Raw genomic sequence first — 16,429 nt, forward strand, 5'->3', positions numbered from 1 at the left:
CAGTCTTTTGGTGACAAAGCTATCTATTTTTAGTTGGGTTCATCCTAATAAAGTAGATGTAGTCTGATGTTGGGATCATACTTGAAACTATTCTACTGTGGAAGAACCTGTTGAAACAGTTGCTTCACTGGCATAATTTTTGAGACTCTATAGTCACACTCACACTATGATAAGGTATGAGAATAGGGATTTTCTGGAGGATTTATTAATTATTGGAATCATTATCATTAATAGCTAGAATAGCTAACATTTATATAGTGTTTAAAGATTTGCAAAGTAGCTTACATATTTTATATAATTCTATCCTCACAATCCTGCATTCTGTATCATGCTGTTATTATCCCCATTTTAGAAATGAGGAAACTAAAAGGTGAGAGAAGTTAAGTCACTTGCCTATAGTCACATGGCTAGTTAAGTGTCTGAAGCAGGATTTGAACTCAGGTCTCCCTGACTCCAAATCTAGTGCTTTTCCCCCTGTCCCTACCTAGTTATTCATTTACTTCAAAAATCTAATATTTCACAGTTTGGGGTCCCAGTTCTACTAACAGAGAGGGCCACCTCCATGTCCACATGCAGGTGGCCAAGGCTCTGGTGAAGGGCCTCCTAAACTCAGCTGGTTGGTCCTCTGAGTTTGTCATATGCATCCTTTGAGAAGCAAGGTCATTTCCGTGGCACAATGAGAAAATGGGGCAGGATTTTCATTGCAGGAGAATTATTTTAATAATTATGCAATAGTTCTTCACCCCCATGGTGACCAGATGAAGATTAACCCTAGGACTTCTTTTGAAAGTTCAAACACACATCATTCCTAAAATAACATGTTTTGTGATTTCTAACAAAAGATACCCAGAAAACTTCAAGCCAAAAAGGAGTTGTTTTGGCTTAAGTTAACTAGGGTTTTATATTTACAAAGCTGAAAGAGGGGGTTCAGGCACAGCATTTTGGATTAACTAACAGCAAAATTTCAAAGAATATGACAAATATCACACTTACAAAAAAGATGGCTGAGTCTATTTTAGTAGCAAGTTTCTTATTTCATAAGACAGATTCTTATGGTTATCGATAACATGGAAATATTTCATAACCTACCTCTAAGAGGGCTCCTGTCTGGAAGAATTTCAAAGGCTTTTCAATTGAGTAATAAAGGCTGTGATAGCTGCCTTTGGCCAAATATGCTCTGACCAGACCGACTGCAATAACGAGCCACCTAGAAAAAGAGAAAACACCACAGAGGCAAAGCATGAGCACAGCGGAGGGTGACAGAGAGATAGGACAGAGACGAGGACTACAGAGGGACAGGGAGAGGGGCTTATCTGAGGTCACAGGTACACAGTTCCTCTGAACAACAGCAAAAATTGTGCAATGATAACCGGGGAAAACATCAGCAGAATGCTGTGTGAATTACACAACAGCGTACCCAGCAATATTTCACCCATCTGGAACTTAGGTTTACTGACATCCTTGCTTATCCAAAACCATATCTAATCAACATGAGTAATCAGAAGAGGCCTCCAAGCAGGCAAAATTGAACACAATGACTATGCAATTAAACTTCATGCATTTTACTCACTGGAAAGTTTCTCAGACTGTAATTCTGGGCCATTTTATTTTTATTTTAGGAAAAATTCTAATAATTTTACTCATAGCCAAACGCACAGGAGCAGAAGCAGCAAATTAGAAGAGGGAAGGGGGATTTCTTAAGAAAGACACACTGACAACAATAAAAATTGACAACTGACAGCAAGAAAAGATATTACTTTAAAAAAAACTTTAAAAAAAAACATGAAAACAAACTTTGGCATCTGAAGGTAATGGAATATTATTGTGCTGTAAGAAATGAAGAAAGAGTTTCGGAGAAACCTGGGAAGACTTGTATGAACCGATGCAGAAGGAAGGGAGCAAAACTAGAAGAGTAATTTATACTATAGCAACCACATCGCAAACATGAACAATTCTAAAAGACTTAGGAATGCTGGTCAATAAAATGATCAACCATGATTCTGGAGAACTGATGATGAAGCATGCTACCCCCACCAACAGAAACGTGAGGAAGACTGCAGAAGGAGACATGTTTTTGGGCATGGCCAACAGGAGAATTTATTTTGGTCAATCGTGTACATTTGTTACAACGGTTTTTTATCCACCACCGGTGCGCTCCCGCCCCCACCCCCATCCCTTGCAGTGAAGTTGGAAAAAGTGAGATAGGAGAAAAAACTTGATAACTAAAAATAATAAAATTTGATTTAAAAAATAAATGCTTTGTAGAACAGACACAAAAGGTATAGTCTACTTTAAAATCAGACTTGACTGATAAATCACTCTTAAAATCACCTTGTCTAAGGAAGCAAGGAAGTATATGTTTTAGAGAGACCTACATAAAAAGGGTTAAAATATACTCCTCTCGGTAGAAAAATTTCCAGTAAAGATTATGCTATCAGATTTCATGATCTATAAGCATTTTGCTTAACTGGTTTTACTTTGTTACAAGGCAGGGTTCAATAGGGGAGAGAAGTGTATCTCAATAAAGGAGTGTAGTATATAAACAAAAGACAATACTTTTTTTGTTCAAATATAGCTAAAATAAAAAATATGTTGGTACTTAAATGCATAAAAACCTCAGTTATCTAGAACACGGATGTTCTTAAGGGCTCAAGACAGTCAAGGTTTTACGGTACCTGAACGACTTTTTAAAAAAAAATTTTTTAAATTGTGAACCCAACTGTAAACCAACAACACACAAAATGTAGGGCAAAATCCCATCCTGGTCTTCCAGATTTTAATAAGGAAGAATGAAAAATAAAACAAACATACATGTATATATGTACATATACATATTTTTATACCATACATTTTATACACTACATATTTGTTTTATATCATATTCCATTATTGACACATACCTATCTATGTATGCACATAAATATACATACATATACATTGTGTATATAGATATATTTGCATGTATGTATGTATGTATGTACGTATGTGCATTTCCTTTGTCCTTTTCCCAAGTCCACATGAAACACTCATCTTTGGTTTCATTTTTCTTTCTTCTTTCTTTTCTTACATATAATTGTAGCCAATGTGTATACAGTTCTGATTATGTTGATTATTTTCTACCTTATCCTGCATAGGCTTTTCTATAGCTTCTGCCATAGGTCAGTTCTCAGTTTTTCTGTCACTATTAGACTGTGAACTCCTTGAGGGCTGGGACTATCTTTTGCCATACTTTGTATCACCAGTGCTTAGCACAGTGCCTGGCACATAGCAAGTGCTTAATAAATACTTACTGACTGACCAGAATATTACTTATATTAATTTATTAATATAATATGATACAGTATTTTTGGTCACCTTCTACTTGTTGGAAACAGAGGTTGCCTTGAGTTTTTTGATGTTACAAAAACAGCAGCTATGAAATTTTTTTATAATGCCTTTTTAAATGATGTATTTGGGATAGTTTTAACAAGGGAATTACCAAGTTGAAAAGTATGCTTTCTTATTGTTTCAATATTGCTCTCCAAAATGTTTTCTACAATCTACAGCTCCACCAACAATGTATCATAGCGTGCCTGTTTCTCCAAACTCTTGCTGACACTGGATTTTATCTCTGACTTATTTTTAGGATCTGGGGTCTTGTGTAGAAGGGAATTGGTGTACAAAGAATCCATAATGAACAATGACTCCAAATTTATTTCCACTGCTATCAGTTAATTGAATCTCCTCAGGAATTTCACTTAATGCCCCAATGTAGATGAGGAAAGTTGGCTAAAATGAGCATATTTATCCCTTATTTGTCACAGTGATATTGAGAAAATTAAAGTTGTAAATTGCTTTAAGCTTCTTTGAGGTAAGGACTCTAAGAAAGCATTATCATCAAAATTGATCCCTTGTATGTCATTCCCAAAATCTAGTATAGAAGCTAATAAATAACTAATTTACCAACAGGTAAAATACACAATTAGTCTTCAAAGGTGTAATTTAATGTAACACATTCCTCTGTATTTAAAGATCTCACAGACCTTATTTAAAGGTACAGTAAAATCCTTTTAAAAGCATGTAATATTACTTTAACATTCTGGAATAAAGCTATTACGTGAAGTGTGTATTGTAATGCTGTGAGACCACGGAACAATAGTGCTTAGAATGCTTACTAGCAATTTAATGGTAATTATTGTAATTTTCACCATCATTCATCCTACTGGTACTATTAAGTATCTACCTTAAATGTTAGCTAGAACAGATGTGAAAAATAATTTCTGCTCTTAAAAGCAGACTCAATTAATAGAATTTCAGAACTAGAAGAGAACCTGAAATGTTATCTAGTCCAATGTCCTCCCTCATTTGACAGATGAAGAAACTAAGGACTAAAGTGACTTGCCCAAGGTTATAAAGCAACTGACAAAGCTGAGACTTGAACGTAGTTCTGGTCTAACCTACTTTCCACTGCATCATGTCACTTTGCTTTTGTTGAATAGTTACTGACTGTATTGTTTAAAATATAAGATCTTCACTAATATGAAAACATGTTTAATAGGAATATATATGTATAGCCTATATCAGATTGTGTGCCATCTTGAGGAGGGTGGTGGGGAGGAAGGGGGAGAAAAATTTTAAACTCAAAAGCATATGGAAGTGATTGTTGATAAATCAAAATAAATTAATATAAAAAATGTTTTATATCTTATGCCCAAAGGGCTATAAAACCGTGCATACCCCTTGATTCAGCAATACCGCTATTAGGTCTATAACCCAAAGAGATCATTAAAAAGAGAAAAGGACCCACATGTACAAAAATACTTATAGCAGCCCTTTTTGTGGTGGCAAAGAATTGGAAATTGAGGGGATGCTCATCAATTGAGGAATAGCCGAACAAGTTGTCGTATATGAAAGCAATGGAATACTATTGTGCTACAAGAAATGATGAGCAGGCAAATTTCCGAAAAACCTGGAAAGACTTGTATGGTCTGATGCTGAGTGAAGTGAGCAGAAACAGAAAAGCGTTGTACACGGTAACAACCACACTGTGCAATGGCTGACTTTGTTAGACTTAGCTCTCCTGAGAAATGCAATATTCTAAGACAATTCCAAAAGATTCATGATGGAAAATGCTATCCACCTGCAGAGAAAGAACTATGGAGTCTGAATGCAGACTGCATCATACTATTTTCTCTTTCTTTGTTGTTTTTCTTTCTTGTGGTTTCTCCCTTTTGCTCTGATTCTTCTTTTACAACATAACTAATGTGGAAATATGTCTAATATGATGGTACATGTACAACCTATATCAGACTGCATGCTGCCTTGGGGAGGGGGGAGGGAAGAAAAATTTAGAACTCAAAATCTTATAAAAGTGGATGTTGAAAACTAAAAAGAAATTAGTTAATTTTTAAAAATACGTAAAATGTTAACCAGCAGTGCAACACTGCTTTCTCCTATGTTTTATTTAACAGTATGATATCTAACATGTTAATGGAATACATCCTTTCCTTACTGTAGTAGCACCAATATCTATCCTGATGATGTCTCAATCCCTGATATTTCTGAACTCCAGGAACATCTGCACAAACCCCAGGTGGAAATAACAGGTCTGAATCCACATCATCTCCTGATTCTTCTGGGACTAAACTGAGATAATATATCCAATCAAGGAATTCACTGTCCCAAAGTAGAATGGCTGTCTTGGAACATAGGGGGTAGACTGGAGATGTCACAAAATCATGGATTCCGAGTTGTAACAGACCTCATTATAAGCCAACTAGTCTAATCCCCTCTTTTTACACATGAGGGAATGGAAGCCTAAGGAATTAAGTGACTTATCCAAAGAGGCACAAATGGTAGGCGTCAGAAGAGGGATTTAAACCCAAATCTCCTGATTCTGGTTGGTTGACCACTTGTCAGATGTTATAGTGGGAATTCCTTAAATAGCACTGAGGTGCCTTCTAACTCTTGAATTGAGTTAATTCTAGTATTCTGTGACTTGGTCAAGTCTATAATGTTTGGCCAGACCAAACAGCATGACTTGTACGGAACCTACCACAGGCATCAAATGCCATTTCCTATTCGTCTCCAGGGCAAATCTAGATTAAGTCATGGACACCCCAGAAATCTAGCTTAATAAAAAAAAAATTTTACATTTATACAGGTTTAAAAAAAAACTATTTCCCATATTCTATCTTATTTGATTCTCACAACAACCCTGTTAGTAAAGGATATAAATATTATTTACAGATGAGAAAACTAAGGCCTAGAGAGGTTAAGTGTCCCAGAATTAAACAGATAATAAGTGACAGAACTCAGAACTTGAAGCTAGGCCTTTCAGATCCAAAGTCAGGGTTCATTTCATTCAGCTATGTTGCCTCTTTGCAAACCATCTAGCATGGTTTGCAGGAGGCAGACTTTTGGCCACAAATAGTTAAATTTTTTAAAATCCTTACATTAGTGCAATTCACCCTCCTCCTTTGGCAAGAGGAAAGAGAAGTGGGCAGAGAACTAAGACTAGTAGTAAAAAAAAAATTTAGAGGATAAAGAGTATTCAGGAGGAAAGGGTGATAAAGTGTCAAATGCTTCAGAAAGATCAAGAAAGATGAGGATTGAGAAGTCATTAGATCTGGCAATTATGAGATCCCCAGCAACTCTGAAGAAAGCAATTCCCATTGAGGGATGAGGTTGGAAGCCAAACTGTAAAAGACTGAAAAGGGGGAAGTGGAGGGGCAGCTAGGTGGCTCGTGGAGAGAGTGCTGCGCTAGAGTCAGGAAGACAGACCTAAGTTCAAAATTGGCCTCAGACATTTCCTAACTGTGGAACCCTGGGCAAGTCATTCAGTGCTGTTTGCCTCGGTTTCCTCATCTGTAAAATGAGCTGGAGAAGGAAATGGCAAACTACTCCAATATCTCTACCAAGGAAACCTCAAATGAGGTCACAAAGAGTAGGACATGACTGAAAACAACAACAAAGTCGAAGGGATATAGGAGCAACCAAACAGATAGTTTTTTTCTAGGGGTTTGGCTGTAAAAGGGAAGAGAGATAAAGGACAATGACTTGAGATGGTTGTAGGAAAAATATTTTTATTTGTTTTTAGATGGAAGATATCTGGCAGTTAAGAGGTAGCAGGGAAGGAACTATCAGAAGAAGAGAGACTAAAGACAGGGGAAGAGGAGGGAAGAGATGGTGGAGCAATCTGCCCAAGGAGCTTAGAGGTAATAGGATTGAGAGAACAAATAGCAGAAGGGCCACCTCTTCAACAAAGACTGGAGTCAAGGAGAAGGGAGTGGAGAACGGTGACAAGGGCTTTTGAGATGGAAAGCAGCAGGAGCTCTTGGAAAACATTCTATTTTCTTGGTAAAACATGACCCCAAATCCTAAACGATATACCACTCAGATGCCCCCTCAAAGTTCTGTGAGGAAGCTGTATTCACACTGGTTACTCTGTGAGGTGCCTTCTCCAGCAATGTCCTTTCCTGTCAAGGCCCAAGGCTCAAAACTCCATTCTCATAGGATGAATCCTCCATCAGTGTTCTCTGCCTCTAGTAACCTGCTCCGGACTCTCCTGCCTTCCTTCTTGACCCCATATAGATCAGTGGGCTGCAGACTGATACTGTTATAGACACAAAGAATGAGATAACTGTTCCCCACCAATGCCTGTGATGTAGGCTCAGAAGGAAACCTGCATATTTAGAAGAGAGAGGAAAAGAAAGGCTGGTTCCCACTGGGCTAGAGCTCCTTGGCAAGATGATTCTCAATACAAGCTCCTTAGGGCGCTCTCACTAAGAGGTATCCTGGAGAGACAGCTGTAGCTTTATTGAGAAGCAATGAGATTAAAAAAGCCACACACAAAAAAGACCTCAGTGATGGCTTACAGACACAGTGGCATGAATGTTCGAAGATGGGGAAGTCTCTGCCGGGGTTACTGGGGCTGCAGTTGTGGGAAGGAGGAAAAGGTTCCTAAGCTCTGTAGTCTTGTTGCAAACCAGAGCTTGTGGAACTCTGCTGCTCGGTGGTTACCGCACAGTAGTAGTTTTGACCCTGCTGAGCCGCTGTCAGGTATGCCATATGAATAACCTATGTTCCTAGGACAGCCGGTCAAGTCCTCACTCAAAGCCTAAAATGGGGAATGGCCAAATAAACTGTGGTAGGAGAATTAAATGAAAAATTGTGCCCTGAGAAACGACTGATATGAGGAATTCAGAGAAATAGTCTTTATGAACTTATCCAGACTGAAGTTAAGCAGGACCAGAAGAACAATAAAACCAGGAACTACAAGCCTGTAAACAAAAAGAACACACAGACTGCTGAGTAATTGTAATAGCCAAACCAGGCCCAAGAGAATAGATCAAAAAGCCTCTTCTTTCACAATGGCTTCCAGTCAGGATGACCAGAACTGAAGATTACTTTAAGTACTTCTTAAACCTGTGCTAGTCACTTAACCTCTCCCAGGGTGACACTGGGTAAATCACTCAATCTCTTTTGGCTTCAGTTCCTTTATCTATAAAATAAGGGGCCTTTAAGATCTCTTCCAACTTTAAATCTACGATCCTTCAGCCTATGATTCTAACATGTGGCTTGACTTTTCTCTTGTAACATGGGAGAAAATTATTTGCAGGAGATTTACTGGGTATATCTAGAAATGACTGATGTAAAAACAAAAAGCACTCATTAATTTCTTTTAAAATACATATTTATTGAGCAGCTACTATATGCTATGCTAAGAGCTGTGGAGCATGAGAAAGGAAAAACACTGTCCATGAATTCACAGAATGAATCAACCAGCAGAAAATTTACTATGTGCTGTAAGAAAGGTACAGAACGCTATAGAGGATCTGAGGAGGGAGAAATCACATCAATCTTAGGGAGAGATCAAAAGAAGCTACATAAAGGAGGTAGTATCTGAGATGAGCCTTAGAGGACAGATACGATTTTAATAGCCAGAAATTGAGGAGGATATTCCAGGTGGATTAAAGAGTATGTACAGATAGGAAGGAAAATGTGGAATGTAGTCAGGCTTGAGAGGAGTAATGAGACATAAATTAGAGTGCCAGGTCCAGGTTCCTATATTTAAGATACCGATATTGAAAAGTTTCCATTTTTGGAAAATGGATTTGTCTATGATGTACTTTAAAAAAAAATTTGACAAAAATAAATTTATTTTTGATTTAGAAATGCTCATGTTATATGTAGCACATGACCACTCCCCAGCCAGACAGCAGATTAATAAAAAGCTTTTTAGCCCAGGATGTAACTAATGCGCACCCCTCCCCATATATACACACATATGTATGAACACATATGCATACACAATAAGAGGATGTGGTTAGCAAAAGATCACTTAAGTAGATAAGTTCTAATACAGGCTATCACCAACTACCTGTCCTTGGACAAAACACTTTACCTTTTTAGGCCTCAGTTTTCTTATCTGTCAAACAGTGATGTTAATAAGTGATTTGAGTCCATGATTTTACTACCTACTGGAGAAATCTGGTAGTTTCCAAATTAGGAATCTGTAGAATTCCAAATGTTCATTTAGAAATCAGTTGCTTTTAATTCACAATGCATTTTCCCAAAGAAACAATATTATAAAATGGAGAGCTGCAAACGAAAGGGAAGCTGTGGAAATTCTTTGGCCAGACCACAAAAACCATAATATATTTGCAATGAAAAGTAATAAGAAATAATATTAACATCAATACTTGGCACTAAGAAAAATAGTAAAATTGGATAAAATATTTTTTATCCTGAGTATTGATGCTGGAAGAAAAGCTGATTTAATGTAAACACTTTGGTCTAGCTTGCTACCAACCAAAGATGGAAACCTCACTGGGACAAATAAAGGTCAATCCTTACCCCAGCTCACCTTCAACTAACCCTCCTATGTAGCATGTAGCCCTGGGCAGAAGCGTGCATCCTATGCCCAAATCTCCCCCAGCTGCTGAGATTGCTCTGGAAAAACCTGAGAAAGGACACTGGGCAGTGGCCAGAGAGTAGCTGTCACTGTCATCATTCCTGTGTGGCTGGCCTGCTTTGTTCATCTATACAGATGCTCTTAAATCTGATGGCCAGGATTCAGAAAACAGTTCCTATGCTCTGTGAATTATGGTAAAGTTCTTCATTCCTATGATTCAAATCTGTCCAAACAGGCTTGAAGTAGACTTTCAAAGGACTGAGGAACAAAGGAAATTAACAGTAAAACAATGATTTTAAAGGATCCTTAAGTACTTCCAAGTTCATAAATTGATATGCTGCTTGTTCATTAAAGTTTTCTAGAAACCTCTGAGAACATTTTAGTCTATTTTGACTATTGTACCTTGAAAGTAATAAAACTTTACTACTTTAAGTATAATCTATATTTAGACTTTTTACTAATTCAGCAATCTTTCCTTCATTAGACTGAATCAATGACATTTTAAGAATACTAAAAAATTAAGGTATCTTTAAATGTTTAAGACTTTTTTTTCAAAATTTCAGGTACCAAGTGAAATGGTAATAATCATTAAGTGCAAAGTATGTGTAAAGCACTGTACTAGGTCCTTTGAGCACCAAAATTTGTTTTAAGTTTTAAGACTTCCTAAAAGTATGAATGTAAATTATAGACATCGTGGTAACACAGGCTAATTTCTCTCCATCTACTCAAATTCTTCCCGGTTGAAGACACTCCCCGCCCCCATCACCAAACTCACACTCCAGATTATGACATGAAGATTCCCTTCTGACCATTCAGCTAAAATCTGAATGTCTTAAACTCCTCTCTGACCCTTTTTACATTGATAAGCCTCAGTCCCTTTCCATACAGAGAAGACAAGAAAAAAAAAAAGCTCCACATGTATTAAACCTTCTTCCTCCTCAACACCAGCTCCAGTGGGATTTTTTGCACATGCCTCCTAATATACTCAGCTACCCGTCACCTACAGAAAGATGTCTTCCTTTTCCCAATGCAACTAAATATCCTCTCTGATGGGTCTCTCGAGTTCACCACTTGCCACTCCCCACCTAGACCCTCAAATACTTTGTTTTTGCTCAACAGCTGTTCAACACGTCGGTTCACCTCCAGCTTTCCTCCTCTGGGCTCCATTCTACACACCCAGGTCAAATTAAACACTTCATTCTCCTACTCAAAAACTTCAATCAATGGTTTCCTCTGAGTTTCCTAAATGAAGTCCAAACTCCTCATAATGTCACTCATTTCAGGCTTTCCACCATTGGTTTTCAACAGACCTGACTCATCTTCCCCAGTTTCCTAATTATTGTTATAATTAGTTGTAATTATTAATAATTATTGTAATTCCCTATTAAGTAAACTCTGGCTTAGTACATTGCCAGATCTTTCACTCACTGTGAGCCCTTTGCTCTCGGTGCTCCCTCCCCCTAGAATAAAATCCACCCCGAGCTATCTGCCCAAATCCCATATCTGTCCCTTCCAAGCCCAGCCCCCAGCCCTAAGGGATCCGGTGACCCCCAAGTCCAGGCTGCACCCGCAGCCTCACGCCTAGCTATGTATGCGCGGATCTCATCGTTGCAGGAGCCCCGGGAGGGCAGGGGCTGCTCTCGGTTCATTCACCTCTTCACGTCCCCGCGCAGGGCCACAGCTCCGCGCAGTGGCGCGTAGTAGGGCTTCTCGAACAGGTTAGAGAATGAATGAATGAAGGGACGCCCGCCGTCAGGGCGCATGCTCGCTGGACGCCCTCCGGGCTCGCTGGCCCCCTACCCACATAGGACACTGACCCCTCCACCCCCGCCCGGTTCAACCCTTCCTCCCACCCCAACTCCGCTCGGGTCACCTGTGCCCCCTTCCCTCCTCACCCCGCAGTCAGCACTACATTGTAGATGACCAGGTACGCGGTGGCCAGGGGCCCCGGCCCCTTCTTCTTCCGAGGCCCGCCGGCTTCACTGGGCCCAGCCCGGCCGCCGCTTCCATTTCCCTTCATCCCAGTCGCTGAAGACCCGGACGCCACCGCCGCCGCCGCCGCCGCCGCCGCCATGTCCAAAGAGCCGATGCCTGCCTCCCTGGGCGGAGATAACGCGCCACACAGTGCGCCCGGCCCAGCGATCGCTAACTAGAGGACCTCGGGGAGTGGGAGGAGGGGCCGGAGTGACGAGGAGGGGCCGGGGAGGAGCCGGGGAGGAGCGCTCAGGGTGGAGGGAGGAGGGGAAAGAAAGAGCGCCGTGGACGCCATCTTTGATCAGGGCAGCTGACCCGCGAGGCCTTCACCCTGGTCTTCCCTACTGTTCGCGCCTTTTCGCATCGAGGCACACGACGCTCTTCCGTTGCCCCGCCCCCCTTTGCCATAGCCGCCACTTCCCGGAGCGCCATATTAGATGAGGGCAAGTGAATGTGGTCTCACCCTTTTCCGACCTCAGCAGTGTTGTATTTGACCCAGCTAGGCACCCGTCACCCGGGCCTTGCGCTCGCTGTAGCGGTTGGTTAATTAATGTCTGTCCCCAAGGCTGGGAGGTGTCTCTGCTTCCTGAAAGTAAAGGGGACGACGGCGAGAACTTTCGTACCCTTTAACCTCTTGTTTTATTCTTTTCGTGTCCGTTGGGCTGAATCGAGGGAGGGCTTGAGAACCGTAGAATCACAAGAAGTCTAGTGGGAAAGGGGGCTTTTGAATTCTCCAGACCAACCACGCCCCCTCTTAATTTACATGCGAGGGAAACTGAGGTTCACAGAGGGGAAAAGGCCGCTTTCCCCTGGGTAGTCAGGAGGCTGAGGCTAGACTGCAGCCAATGCTCTCGCTTGCCTAGCACTGGGAGCCTTTAGGGCTTCACCCTCACCCTCAGCTTACCGTATTTTCTCTGGTAGGCGGGCAGCAGTGGGGAGAGGGGGCGTGGCTTTGCTCTCCAAATCTGCGATGGCAAAGCTGCCCCTTGGGGGCGGGGCAAGGACGCGTGTTCTGTTAGTTGCTAGTGCAGGGACCGCATCTGGGGGAGAATAGCGGGGGGAAAAGCTGTCCCCGCCAGAGCTGCCTGTGGAGCCGGGGCAAAGCCCGTGCCCTGCGCCCTGGTTTTCTTTTAAAGTGAAGTGTAGGAAGGACAAGTCCGTTTCCTTAGGTATCCGAATAGTGAGCCTTTCTCCCACTTGTCACCCTTTTAGAAAGAATCTGGCTGGTGGCAAAATCGTCTCTTAAATTAACACTTGTGGAATTGGATGCTCAGATTGGAAAAAAAAATCTAGTGTAGACTGAAAACTTGGGAAATAAATGAATTATTTATTTGGAATACTTGCTATACAAAAAGGTCCCTTCAAAGAATTTCTCCTTTACCAATTTTAAGTGATTGTTTAAGCAATATTGTAAGGATAATCCACCACGAAAGACTGAGTTACTCTGATCAAGACAGTTCTTAAGGACCCACGATGAAAAATGCTATTTACCTTCGAAATAACTGATGAACTGAACACAGACTGAAAGGTACTTTTACATTTTTTCTTAATTTTTTGGGGAGGCAGTGGTTTCTTTTGCAACATAGCTAATATGGAAATATGTTTTGCAGGACTTCACATGTATAATCGATATATTACTTGCCTTCTCAAGGTGTGGGAGGGAAAGAATTTGGAACTCAAAAAATTTTTTTAAATGTTTAAACTTTTTTTTTTACTTGTAATTGGGGAAATATTTAACAAAATAAATGAAATATATTTTCAAAAAATTAAATGCTTGTTAGTATGGTATATGAGGAAGTACACAGAACTGAAAAAAGGTTTAGTAGAACTGCTTCTTCCTTTGGGAGAATCATTTAATTTTTCTGTGCTTCAGTTTCTTCATCTGCAGAACAGTAAAACTTCCCCTGCCTACTTCATAGGATTATTTTGAGCTAAGCACTTAACATCAATGATAATTCATGTTTATTTAGGGCTTGATCTACTTGACCTTTTATTAAAGTCCTACTCTAGTCCCTCATCTGTTTTAGAGGTGACCTTGACTCTTCAAAGGCTGTGATAGTGAATTAAGAGCCCTGCAAGTCTTATCACACATTGGAAAAGCGCTTTAAAGCCATTCCCCAATTGACAAAAATGGTGAAAAGATAATGATTAGTCATTTTTTAGGGGAAGAAATACAAGCTATCAATAGGAATTTTAAAAATGCCCTAATTCACTAACAGAGAAATGCAAATTAAAACAGCTCTGAGTTTTTACTTCACAACCATTAGATTGACAAAGTTGACAAAAAAGGAAAGTGACAAGTCCTGGAGGACAGTGGAAAAACAGGTACATTTATGCACTGTTGATAGAACTGAACTGGTTGAGCCATTTTGTAAAGCAATTTAGAGGTAGGCCCCAGAAGTTATTAAACTATGTATACCCTTCCACCCAGCAATACCAATATTGGGTCTATGCCCCAAAGAGATTAAAAAAAAAAGAGGACCCATATGTACAGAAATATGATAGCTCTTTTGTGTTTACAAATAATTGGAAATGGGTCACCTATCAATTGTGGTATAGCTGAGTAAGTTATGATGCATGAATGGAAAGAAATACTATTTTGCTATAAAAAATAATGAAGAAGGTATGGTTTCAGAAAAACCTGAAAAAACTTGTGTGAACTGATGACTGAGTGAAGTAAGCAGAATTAGAAAAATCTGTGTAATAACACTGCTGTAAAGACAAACTTTGAAAGACTTAGCTCCGACCAGCAAAATGACCAACCATGAGTACAGAAGACACATGATGAAACATGTTACTCTCCTCCTGTCAGAGAGGTCAGGACAGCTCAGTGCAGGCTGAGATGTTTCTTTCAGACATTGTCAATTAGGGAATTTGTTTCAATTGCCTGTACATGATCGTAATGTGTTTTGTTTATCTTTTGCAAAGGGTTGAAGATAGGGGAGAAGAAGGAGGGAGAGAAGTCCATTTTAATTAATTGGGGGGGAAAATTTTTTTAAAACTTTGATTATGGGCTCAGTGATACCTTTCCTCTGAAGACCAACCTAGCTGAGATCAGAAGGCTTTACCACCAACTTGGCTGCAGGATGGTAAACTATTTTTTTTTTTTTACTGCAGCAGCTCATGAAGACTAAGGCATAGAGGAAGTTGCAGTCTGTCCTGATGGAGGAAGTAACCACATAGATAACCACAGATCCCTGAAATATCTATTTACAGAGAGCCTGGAAGCTGGTGGCAGAATAATTTAACACTGTAATTTGAAGAGCAAAAGGAACAAAGATGAAGCATCTCTGAAACCATAAGTTACTAGGAAAAGCAATTTGATTTGAAAAAATTCAATTTTTACACTTCAGGACTATATCAGATACGTCAACTTTTGTAGTCATGAGATCAGTAAGAATTTATTAAAAAATATTTTGGCTACACAACTTTGTTAGGCACTATGGAGGGAAAAAAAAAGGTTTTTTGCCACTTAATTTGTGATCCGTATGACTTCACACACTTGGATCACCCAACCTTTTCCATGATGTCTGTGCCTCCATTTTCTCCTGACCTCCAAACCAGTCTTTTTAACTTTAGTTTTGTAAAATTATGGGCTTAATTACACCAATAAAATAATACCAAGCAAATAAACATAATAAAATGCCAAATAAAGTCTTAAACTCCAAAGTATATTTTCATCATACAAATCTTTTAATAAAATAACTATTTGCTCTCTGCCCTTTCTTGACCTATCTTCCTATTTATAGTTTCATTGCCATGGCCAGTTTTTTTGTTTTAAAGAGATGAAATTATGGTTCTATACTGTTCTAATTCCCTTTTCTTCAGTGTATCTCTTCATAATGTAAAGAGCACTGGGATTGAAGTAAGAAAACCTAGGTTTGAATCCTGCTTCTGCTTACTGTATGATATTAGGCAAAAAACATCTTTAGCTTAGTTTCGTCATCTGCAAAAGGAGAGTTGGAATATATCTCGAAGGTCTCTGAATCTTACGATCTAATGATCAATTGGAGGTTTTTAAAAAGTAAAACAAGGACGCTCATAATTTGGAAAGCATTTTAAAAATATTTACATTTTGTGTGTGTATATATATGTACATACATACACACACATATACACACACACACACACACACACACACACACACACACATAATATATTTCCTTTATAAAAAAATCCAAACCATCCTTAAGATGTACTCTTTACGGTGGGATCATTAGCTCCTTGTAATTCTTGTTGCACATTTCCAGATTGCTCTTCAAAAAGATTACACTATTTCATAATCCCACTGTCTAGAAGCTGTTTTAATTTGCACATTTGATTATTAGAGTTTAAACAATTTTTAAATGTTTATTCACAATGTTTTCTCCTTTAAGAATAGCCTTTTTTCTTATTTGGCCACTGGAGAATGGATGTTGCTCTTTAAATTTGTATGAGTTCCTTATTGTTTCTAGAGGTCAGATTTTTAATTTAAAATATTTTATCACAAAAAATAATTTCCTATCTCTTTTTAAAAATTTGTTTGTAAAAATTTGCTCTTTTGTTGTCTCCAATCCCGTC

The 16,429-nt window shown here is 39.3% G+C and overlaps 1 protein-coding gene and 1 long non-coding RNA gene across 3 annotated transcripts in view; one reads left to right on the forward strand and one right to left on the reverse strand.

Moving 5' to 3' along the window:
* Positions 1–12,094, reverse strand: part of HACD2 (3-hydroxyacyl-CoA dehydratase 2) — a 95,947-nt gene extending 83,853 nt beyond the window's left edge. Inside the window, exons 1-2 of the mRNA XM_020985978.2 lie at positions 11,791–12,094; positions 1,090–1,207 (exon numbers count right to left, since the gene is read on the reverse strand). Coding sequence (XP_020841637.1) covers positions 1,090–1,207; positions 11,791–11,969 — 297 coding nt within the window. The 5' untranslated portion in view covers positions 11,970–12,094. The remainder of the gene's footprint in view (positions 1–1,089; positions 1,208–11,790) is intronic.
* A 287-nt stretch (positions 12,095–12,381) lies between these two features.
* On the forward strand, positions 12,382–15,538 carry LOC110208126 (uncharacterized). Of its 2 annotated transcripts, XR_013482969.1 has the most exons (3): positions 12,382–12,488; positions 13,261–13,397; positions 14,987–15,538. It is a non-coding gene; the product is annotated as an uncharacterized LOC110208126 (long non-coding RNA). The 2 variants fall into 2 exon arrangements; XR_002324404.2 differs by lacking the exon at positions 12,382–12,488 and having other exon boundaries at positions 12,495–13,397.
* Positions 15,539–16,429: the final 891 nt, after the last annotated feature.

Source organism: Phascolarctos cinereus, unplaced genomic scaffold, assembly GCF_003287225.1.
Source record: "Phascolarctos cinereus isolate Bilbo 61053 unplaced genomic scaffold, phaCin_HiC Scaffold_726;HRSCAF=1367, whole genome shotgun sequence".
Taxonomy (NCBI): Eukaryota; Metazoa; Chordata; class Mammalia; order Diprotodontia; family Phascolarctidae; genus Phascolarctos; species Phascolarctos cinereus.